At 37.8% G+C, this 11,242-nt stretch overlaps 1 protein-coding gene across 1 annotated transcript; it reads right to left on the minus strand.

The window, feature by feature from the left end:
- Positions 1-3,736: 3,736 nt before the first annotated feature.
- tm6sf2a (transmembrane 6 superfamily member 2a) lies at positions 3,737-10,927 on the minus strand. Its single transcript, XM_047367452.1, has 10 exons — positions 10,642-10,927; positions 9,009-9,112; positions 8,828-8,925; positions 8,627-8,727; positions 8,460-8,542; positions 8,249-8,373; positions 7,447-7,548; positions 7,264-7,356; positions 7,056-7,175; positions 3,737-5,751 (listed from the first exon to the last, which is right to left on the minus strand). The coding sequence occupies exons 1-10, from the start codon at positions 10,743-10,745 to the stop codon at positions 5,542-5,544; spliced, it is 1,140 nt and encodes a 379-aa protein (XP_047223408.1). The 5' UTR covers positions 10,746-10,927; the 3' UTR covers positions 3,737-5,541.
- Between the last annotated feature and the right edge of the window lie 315 nt (positions 10,928-11,242).

The following is an 11,242-nucleotide window of genomic DNA, read 5'->3' on the forward strand; positions in this document are numbered from 1 at the left end:
GAAACCCAGCAGATTGCATCGAGTCAGAGACTTGTAGCATTCACTCCTCCTGGACGAGCATGTAGAGACAGTGGACAGTTATTGGCGTTGACGTTGCAGCAATCCCTCATACTGAGCATGCATGTAGCGACAGTGGAGAGGAAAACCTCCCTTTTAATAGGAAGAAACCTCCAGCAGAACCAGGTTCAGCGTGACCAACTGGGGGTTTGAGAGAACAGAGCAGAGACACAAAAAGAACACAGAAGCACTGATCCAGGAGTCCTTTCTATGGGAAGGAAAAGTAAATGTTAATGGATGTAGCTCCTTTAGACATTTCATCTAGGAAGAAAGAACAGATAAACTCTGACCCAGTTTTTAAGGTTAGAGTCTGAAAGAGAGCACATAGAGTTAGTCACAGTAAAAGCTCAGTCAATTGCCATGTCTAGGAGAGAGAAAGTGTTAAACACTGAAAGACAGGGCCATGTGGATCATCTGTAGAAGGTGAGTATTAAGTTGTTGCCAGCAGAAGCTTGGACGATGTACCTCAAACACAACTGAGCCGGTTTAGGCTAAACCTGACTCTCCCTTACTCCATCCAACAGGGAGGGAAGAAGACGGAAGATAAAATATAACGAAGATAGCTCAGGATAACGTAAGCCACTCTAACTATAAGCTTTAGCAAAAAGGAAAGTTTTAAGCCTAGCCTTAAAAGTAGACAGGGTGTCTGCCTCACGGACTAAAGCTGGGAGCTGGTTCCACAGGAGAGGAGCCTGATAACTAAAGGATCTGCCTCCCATTCTACTTCTAGAGACTCTAGGAACCATCAGTAAACCTGCAGTCTGAGAACAAAGTGCTCTGTTTGGAACATATGAAACAATCAGATCTCTGATGTATGATGTAGCTAGATTATTAAGGGCTTTTATTTTGTTTTGTTTTGTTTTGTTTTGTTTTGTTTTGTTTTTTGGGAATACCATGAAATGTCAACGCCTACTTAAAATAATTGTCTGCATTTACCCTGAGCAGATAAATTCTTAAAAACAGCTGTGATCAAATTAAATTTAACGATAGAGGATTTTAACAGCAGCTCTCAAGCTAATTTATTTCCTTACAGAATCTAAAGTTCAAAAAATTGGCAATGACTTTAAGCAGAACATTTTAATTCATGTAAGAGAAGACTGCTTTGATTTTGACTGCTTAATGCTTTGACCACCAGTCAAAGCATTAAGCATATATATTGCTGAAAAACTTATTTTTGAACAGAGATTTTTAAACAATTTCTTTAAATACCTGAAGCTTCACTAAACCTCTTAGTAGACTTGACGTCATTAAAATATTCAATAAATTTGATATTTATGATTTGATCAAAAATGAAATTTTGGCCATTTGTCTCTGTCTGTGATGTTTTGTCCTTGTTTTGTTGGAATGAATGAGTGTGTTCATGTGTTGCATCAAACAATAATTCATGTTTAGAATAATGTTTAGATTTTCTAACCCAAGATTGATTAAAACCTTGGGTTTTCGGAAATGTTAAGAAGCAGCGTGTTTCTAAATTGAGTAGATGTAACAGTTTTACAGCACTAAGATGGGTGTGGAAGCAAAATAGTTCAGACTGCTTCAAGGAATTAGTTTTACTTGCAGTCATTGGGGATTTATTAGATTAGGTTCAATTTGTAGGGTTTATGCATTAAAATTGCATGACACATTTACGTCAATTTATTTTTACTTATATTTATACAAGACAAATAAAGATAATGTGTGACTCATTTATAAATGAAACATTATTGACCTGCATAACTACTGAAATTATGTTTTATGGTTAGTAAAACGGAGGTAATTGCGGTTAGAAACAACCAAATTTTTTGAATATTAATTTTTGTAAATTTATAGTGGTTAACTCTGAGACCAATTTTATTGATGGTCATTCATTTAAAATACATGATGAAATATAATACGTCTACTCCTGAGGGATGTTGGCCTAAGCCAACGGGCTTCTGTTCCAATGATCCCAGGCTGGAAAGAAAAGGAGACCACCCCGTGAAGGACAACAGCCCACCACAAGCCAAAGAACCATAACCTGATCCCCGGCAGGCGATTGAAGAGGTGGGTGAAGAACACTGTTCTGACAAGGCAAAATAATCCCTTGGGCTGTGCAACGTTTGTTTTAAAATAAATATCCTGATCCAAGACAAGAAGAGGATGCCTCCTATCAACATCAGGCCTTCCAAGATGAGGATGCACAGAAGATTGGGAAAGAATATTACATGCTTGCTCTTCAGTGTATCTGCTTTGTAGTGCATCAATTTTAACGCAACTAATTGCATTAAAATTGTTATTTTTTTCCTTTCCACATGTTTTTGCTCAGAATGTCATCAGGTCTGAAAGAGCTATTTTGGGGGGAACTTGATCAGCTAGGTCAAAAACAGGTAACCATTCAGGTCTGTAGAAATACCACAGTGGTGGCGAAGTTCAGTGTAATTCCACGTCGAGGTTACAAGGACAGGTACCGCAGTTCTGATACATCTGCATTTTTATGCACTGTAAGCCTACAGCTGGATTATGGTACCCTGACTCCTGTAAAATGTTAGTCCAACAGTCCCTCAGACTCATTTATTTCAATCTCCCCTCTCTTGAAATAATGTTACAGGTTGACCCTAATTACATTGACAGGAATACCAGGCTGGAGTGGATTTATAAAACATTTATACAGGGTTCTGCTTTGTTTTACACATGACTCTCTCAGCCATTAATTGTTCCATTTTTAGTACTCCCTTTTCTCTCACTACGATTAATGCATCACCTTTATTCCAAAAATCACAACTTTGTCTAGCAATGATTCCCCTAAACCTAATCAGATACAATGCCCTGACTGATGACTGTTGTCCCTCCAACAACTCTGATGACTGACAGCAACTTTCATGTTGATTTTGATTATTTTACCACTGTTTAATATTCATTTAATCAAACAATGATTTTCTTATTGTTTCTGCAATATGATATGCTTCATTATTCCACATGATTTTCTTGATTGTAATGATGTAGTTGGGTTTAAAATTTCTCTTTCCATTATTTTTCATTGCACTTTAATGTGTTCCTGTTATTTTATTTACTCTGGTCATTCCTTTCCCATGCTGGTGATTGCTATGGAGAGAATCATGTGGAAACACTTTTTAGTTTCCATCTGACAGATTTTTTTTTTTTGCCCACACAGAGGATGACAACTATGTAATTTCTTATTCACTTTTTTGGTACTTTTATCTATTGTCACTCAATTACTTTCCTGTTTTGTTAATTAGTGTCGATCACACTTGAAGCAAGTTTAATTTATAAATGATAAGGTGGAATTGTTGAGGAAATTTTAGAAAGTGCCTTGGTTTATGACCTGATACTCTGCATGACCTGATGAAAGTATTTACTCCCAGGTCATTTCAGGCATTTTTCCTCTATGACATTGTTTTAACACATACCTACATGCTCCACACTAGTAAACAACCACTTTAACAAAGGTGGTATTAACATTTAATCAAATGCTTTAATTAGCAGAACTTGGCTGATACTTTCCCTCTTAAATCCAGTGAAAGCAGCAGGTATATACTTAGTTTTCACACTCATTGCTTTTCCATGCAGCTTTGTTTTTATTTATTTTTTAATATTTTAAATAATTTAACTGGTAAACATTCTTTATCAAGATTTCCTGCTTTCAGTACTGGGACCACAATACAAAAAAAGAAAAACATGCTCAAAGAAGGCACACTGTGGATGAAATGAAAAACATATTAGATGCCTTTATTTTATATGCCAACTCAAGTAAAAAAAATAAACATATAGCAACCCAGTTTGGTTTTCATTAGGGTAATTGCTATAGCATCCACTCCTATTAAAACTATATAACTAAACAAACAAAGTACAGAAAAATGTAATTCCAATAAAATGGAGAGTTTAGTATTAAGGCTGGGCTATACTGTTCCTCTAAGCTGAACAGTCCAGAGGCTCTCATGCTTAAGTAGTCTTAGAAGATCACCACCTCTCCCTGATGTCTCTCCTCAACAGTCTTGGACAATCAATCATGCCCTTTGGGTCTATAATGTGCTGCTATTGCATAACCAATATCCTTTGCAGCTGTCTTACGCTCTCCTACTTTTTTACCCATAACTGAGAACATTATCCTGCTATTCCAAGCGGGGTTTTTTTTTTGTTTCTGTGAAAAAAGAGCATGTGCTGGCTAAAATAAAAATGACTTTGGAACTGAAAAACAATGAGCCTCATGGAGAAGTTAAACAGAAGAAATCCTGCCTTTGGTGAAGCCATGAACTCTGACATAGTTTATAGTTTGAACAGATAGTGATTGGCTTCTTCATCCAAAATGTCTCAGGAATCATAGCTAAACAGTTTTTAGTTTGAAATATTACACTTTTAATTCAATTGTAATTATACGTTTATACAAAGAAGCCACTTTATGTTTTTTTTTAAAACAGGAATCACACTTTGCCTAACACATATTTGATTAATGGAGATTCTTCTTGCCTTGAATCTCACACATGTGACTTACATTTAGGGTCACACAACTTGGTGAATAAGCTGTGTGCATAGCTGACCAATGTGATTTTTGTGTGTGACATCTGCATGCAACAGTTCACCTACATCCAGGGTTCACCTCTTATCACACTGATAACTTCAGAGATGCACTCTGCACAGTGCTGAATACCAACACTACCTGGGGCAATATTGACAGCTGAGGAGACAGCATTGTAAAATCCCTAAAAACCTGAAGTTTTTTTCTGTTTTTAAATAAATTCTTCTAGAAGCACAACAAATGGTTAAGAGGCACACAAGAATTTTAAGCACAGCCAATACCCAGCTAGATAAAAAAAATTGTTTCCAGTTCATTACCGCAAAACGTTTTCACTATTCAAATTTATTTTTTCTTTATTGTACAAAAGAAATAACAATAACATGAAACACTGAGATGCATCCACCAGTAGAACAGAAAATAGAACATCTGTTATTGAACTGTTCAGTGTTACTTAGCAAAAAGGTCAAAATTGTGTGCTGTGATCTGCAGTAATATTCTTTTTGGCCTAGTTAGTGGAAAATGAGGAGAAAATGTCTTAGGTATTTATGTTCTCAGAATGTTCTCTATCTAACCATTCAGTGGATCTTTAGCAATTACTATACTATGATTATCTGAAAATCTGAAAATGTTGACCAACCCTCACATTTTCATCCCAGTAAAAAGTAAAAATAAATAGTAGACCTATGGAGTTTTGGTTCCGATATACAAATATATGAGTGTGAACTGTGTGGTCTGGATTTGTAATCTGATCACAGTCCCTCACCTCCATCAGCAGCACTTCTTATCAGGGTCCAACAGTCCACGCAGGGAGTGCTGTGTGAGGTGGCTGATTTGAAAAGTTGACCCGGAGAGCAAAGTTTCAAAATCTCCTCTGGGTTTTAAGATTGGGGGGAGAAACTGTTTCATTCAGTTTGTGAACTCCCCTGAAAACATTTGCTTTTTTAAAGCATTCCTGCAAGTTTTCCTCAGCATTCAGTGGCAGGTGTGTGGTCCTAGTTTTTCTTCTTGTCGTCGTTGGTCTGTCCCTTGGGAACAGGTTTCATGAAATAAGCCGGGTAGGTGCGGCAGCGGAGGGCCAGCAGAGCGGGCACAATGGCAAGCAGCACATTGAGGGTGATAACGGGCCATCTTTTGTCTGCCGGGGCTCGGTATGGGAAGGAAGTGCGGGAGTGCAGAGATGCTCCAATATGGCACCACTGAGTCTGGATAAAGCAGCAGGCGAAGAGGAAGAGGCCATCAGGGGGCAGTGAAACATTAACAACAACAAAAATAGAAGCACAGTTACAGCAAATAGGAAAATTACTCATTTTTCAACTTTTCCATATTACAATAGTACATTTCAATTGATTTAATTGGGATTTTATGTTATAGACCAACACAAAGTAGTGCCTAATGGTTACATGGAAAGAAAATGATGACGACAGCACATGGTAAAATCTGAACACTTTTTTGTGCATCTGTATTCAACCCCCCAAAGACAATAATCTGTAGAGCAATATTTTGCTGCAGTTATACCTACAAGTCGTTGGGGATATGTCACTACCAGCTTTGGATATTTTTTGTCCTTTCCTCTTTATAAAATACGTCTAGCTTAGTCAAAGAGCTGGAGAGTTTCTGGGAACAGAATATTTCCATTGTTGCCACAGATTCTCAGTTGGATTTCGGTTTGGACTGTGACCAGACTATTCTAACATATATTATTTAAACTATTTTATTGCAGGTCTGGCTGCATGTTTGGTGGTGATGTCCTATCTCATGCCCTTTGAAGTCCGTAACAGGGTTTCTTCCAGGATACCTCGGTATTTAGCTCAACATACACTATATAACCAAAAAAGTATTGGGTCACAAAACCAATTCATTGAACTCTGATGTTACAATTACTTCCATGGCTGCAGGTTTATAAAGTTTGGTGTGGAGAAACTTGACTAACTTAAACCTTCTAGAACACCTTTTGGATGAATTAAAGCGGAGGCTGCAATTCTGGTTTTCTCATCTAACTATAAACACACTCCTAAACCTCCTGGAAAATGTTTACAGAATACTTAAAGTTGCTATTGCTGGCAATGACAGGTCCATCACCAACAACCTTACAGATTTAGAATAGGATGTCATCAAAGTTCATGCACATGTAAAAGTAGACAGACAAATACTTTTGGCAATACAGTGTATCTTCCCATTTACTCTGACAAGCTTTCATGTAAAAAAAAAAAAAAAACTCCACCACCTCATACTGCTGACATCACCTTGAGGTTGTTGTGTTCACGGTTATATGCGTTGATAGTTTTCTACCACATGTAGCATTTTGCATGATGGCCAAAAAGTTCAATTTTGGTCCCATCTGACCAGATTACCCTCTTCTAGATTTACTGTGTCCCCTACATGGGTTGTAACAAACTGTAAACAAGCTTTGTTGAAAGCCATGTCTCATTTTGATTTCACTTCAGAATTGTGTGCTACTTTGGTCCACCACATATTATACCAATTAAACTTTTGCAATGCACCATACCTGAGCCATGGCTCCGGCAAAGAAGATGGTCCAGTCCAACATCCAACTGCATCCAGGTATGTTCAGACCATAGAGAAGAATGCCTACCAGGGGTACAGCATAGAAGAAATATACCAGCATCTGAAACAAATGAGATCAGATGTCGTTTTTGAACAGGATGTGTCTGTCTGATCTCAGTCCTAGAATCATTTTTAGCCTCTGGACTGACCATAATCCTAGGGAAGCCGACTGGGTCTTTCAGGTATGGCTCATACTGATAGATGTAAGTAAAACAGGCATCCAGAGGACAGTCCAACACCACCTGGAGTTAAACAGTATTCAAGCATGTAACTTCATATGTCTGCTTGACTGATATTAGCAAGAGTAGTCAGATCTGTGTTGCTTTACTTACAAAACCTCTGAACACAAAGAAGGCCATGGCTCCCAGTAAGAGGAGTGACAGGAGAAGGTCGGCAGGTCGAGACAGCAGACTTTTCTTCTGCTCTGCAGCGATCTGATCAGCAAAAACAGTATAACTTCATGTAGCTACATGCAATAATATAATACTGTACCTGCAGCCTTGCTGTGTCACATCAACCACAATTTGTGCTTCTATTTTCCAACTTAATACAGTGTTAGGAAGAGTTAGAAAGAGGGATCTGACTCAGAATGGCTAATATTGGATATTGAATGTTATGAGTGCAACAATAAAAACAAATAATTTCAGCATTATATTACCAATATGATGTTTACTTCCTAAATATTTCAAATATTCTCTTTAGTTATACATCAATTACAAATTTCCATTCAAAGTAAAAAACAGTAATCTTTTTTTTTGGGTGGTGCGGGTATTTTTAATATTTTATCTGAAGTAAAGTTTTGCTTGGAAAATGTCCATTTTTAATCAAATTCTAATGCAATAATAATAATCTTATTAGGAGGTCTAATCAGCAAAGCTGGAATTCTTTGTCATTTCCAATATTCCAAAAAAAGAAATAAAATGACTGCCATAGTGCAAAACAAATAAGATGCAACACTATAATAAAGCTCAAGTTCCTCCTGCTGCTCGAATTCTGCATTAATAGTAAAATAACAGGTTTTTCTCATTACTTAGAAAATAGCTTTCATTATGAAATTATTTAAGACTGTTCTTAAAAAATAATTAGTAAATTTCTTATTTAGTAAATATAACTTGTTTTAAGCTAGAAATGTACCTTGTCTGCTGTGACAACTGGCATCTGCTTCGGTCTCCTAAAGAGCTGTGATGCTGCCCAGAAAGGCACCAAAAAGAAAGGGACATTCCTCCAAAAGGCTGGTCGGATGTTAGACCCATACTTACCTGCAGCAATGGAGACACTTCAAATAAACATTTGTATACAGAGATATTCAGACCAATCAGAGAGTTAAATCTTATGGATTACTCACCAATGACCACTCCTGGAATGACAACAATTTCATTGGCTATGGAGGACCCAGCCCACAACAGAGCCAGGCTTCGATAGGACTTTCTGTAAAAGAAAGCACAGGGTCCGTCAGAGGTCTCAGTGAACACACAGTGAAACAGCTGTGATGGTTTTGGTGCAGCAGCACACCCTGTAAACATGCGGTGAATGACTGTGAGCAAGAGGATGACGTGCACAACTTCCCAATAAGACATCATCACAGCATAAGCAGTACCAAGATGAGGTTCGCCCTGATGAAACAAAAGATTTGACAATGTTGTTTTTATTTTTAAATACAAAATAATTAATAGTCTAGGTGTTGGAAAACAAAGCTGAGCTTGGTCACCTCACCATTTTTAGATAAAAGTCCATAAAGCCGGAGATGAACCCATCCTGCTCTAAAGCATTTGTCAATCCCACCATGCAGTTAATGGTAAACTCTGCAAATACTACACAGACAGAGGAAAATAACCAAATAATAGCACTACACCATTTTTCTGCACATTACAAAGACATTAAGACATATCTTTACCATAGAACAAAGGATCCACTTTTGTTTTGGGTTGCACTGTGAGGATGAGCAGAAGAAGAGCGGATCCCAGGACAAACATTCCCATTCCCAGGATAGGCAGAGGTCTGTGGTGACAGAGAGAGCAACAGTTTCCCTGAGCAAGTTCACAATTTATCCAGGTTAAAGCAAATAATAATAATGTTCTGATAAAAAAAAGTACTTTTATACTTATTTTTTCTTTGGATAATTGTTGCCTGCAGCCACAAATTACCAGCCATCAGGGTTCAGGTCTTCATGAAAATATTAAACACTGACATTTTGCTTTGTGCTTTAAAAAATCAGATAGCTACAAAATTTCTGACAGGTCACAAATTGCAGAATACTGGTACAAATAAAAAATTTCAATATAATGAAAAAGTATAATATTTTTTGTTCATAATTTCAGAAAATGAAACTCATATTATTTAGGTTCTTTACACATAGAATGAAATATGCCAAGCCTTTATTTATTGTAATATTGATGATTATGGTTTACAGATAATGAAAACCCAAAATTATGTGTTTCAGAAAATCTGAAGGATATTTTAAACAAAAATGTCAAGCTTCTGAGAAGTTTGGTTATTTCTCTGCACAAATTACTTGGTTGGGGCTCCTTTTGCATGAATTATTGAATCAATGTGGCGTGGCATGGAAGTGATCAGCCTGTAGTTCTGCTGAGGTGTAATGGCAGCCCATGGTGCTTTGCTTTGGTCATCTGCATTGTTGGGTCCAGTGTCTCTTATCTTCTTCTTGACAACAACCCATAGATTCTCTATGGGGTTCAGGTCAGGCCATTTAGCTGGCCAGTAAAGCACAGTAACACCACGGTCATTGAACCAGCTTTTGGCACCTTTGACAGTATGGGCAGGCATCAAGTCCTGCTGGAAAATGAAATCAGCATCTCCATAAAGTTTGTCACCAGAGGAAAGCATGAGGTGCTGCACTGACTTTGCACATCCGAAAACACAGTGGACCAACACCAGCCGACGTCATGGCACCCCAAATCACCACTGGCTCTGGAAACTTCACCCTGGACCGCAAACTGCTTGGTTTTTGTGCCTCTCTACTCTTCCTCCAGACCTTGGGATCACGATTTCCAAATAAAATGCAAAACTGATTTTTATCTGAAAGGAGGACTTTGGACTACTGTCCTTCTCTGTTTAGCCCAGGTAGGAGACTTTTGAAGTTGACTCTTCAGGAAAGGCTTAGCACAAGGAATGTGACATCTGTAACTTTTTTAGCAATAACTTTTTTAGCAATTCAGTTCATTGCTTTTTTAGCAATTACTCTTTTTCTATTAATCTCATTGAAGAGGGTAATGGCTGCTTTCCCTGTGATTGTGTGGGTCACAAGATGACTTTTCTCTAACATTTTTGTGACTTATGTAATGTTCTGATTTGTGGTTTTTTTATTAGCTGTTATTGATATAGATCAAAATATTGATCAAAACAAACAAACAACAATTTGAGATATATCACTGTACGTAGTAAATCTATACAATGTGTTTCCCTTATGATTTAAATTTCTGAAACAAATTAAATTCATACGATTTTACTTTTCAAAAAGCCCCTGCTAACAGCAGTCCAGGATGAGACAAAAATGATGGTGAACTTACTCTTGCAATGCAGGGATCTTATTCATTGTGAATAAAACTCCAGGTCCCAACAGAGAGAGCAGAAACACGCTGACCTCCACCGGCGGCCTCATCCCTGTAACCATGTTCTTCGAGCTTCTGATGTGTTTTTTAAAACAGAAACTGTTCAGATAGAAGCGATCCCAGCTAAAGGTGCTTATTGGCAGTGTAAAGAGGCATGTCAAAGGCCCAGAGCCCTCTCCAGTGCGGCGGAGGGGTAGGAGAAGCTTTAAAGGAGTGTCACTCTTTACCTTTTGATCTGTGATGAAGCAATGGTGGTGCTCCAACACACCAGCTATCAGGTTGTAAGTTTCAAAGTTCAGCTGAAGACTCCTCTTCCTCAAGCCCCTGTTAGAAAGGAGAAAGGTCTCACTGCTGCCTCTCACAGGTTTGGTCTGGGTGATAAAAAATGCTTCTTCAAACAGAAACTGAATACTGTCTAACCTTGTGGTTTATTACAGCCACATTTCATTATTTAAACTAGATCCTCAAGCCTGTTCAACATCTCTAGATCTAAAACAGAGGACCATTTCTATTGGAGTCCCTCCCTCTGTGTGCCACAGACCTCAACATGCGCCATGAT

Source organism: Girardinichthys multiradiatus, chromosome 6 (genome assembly GCF_021462225.1).
Source record: "Girardinichthys multiradiatus isolate DD_20200921_A chromosome 6, DD_fGirMul_XY1, whole genome shotgun sequence".
In the NCBI taxonomy this organism is placed as follows: Eukaryota; Metazoa; Chordata; class Actinopteri; order Cyprinodontiformes; family Goodeidae; genus Girardinichthys; species Girardinichthys multiradiatus.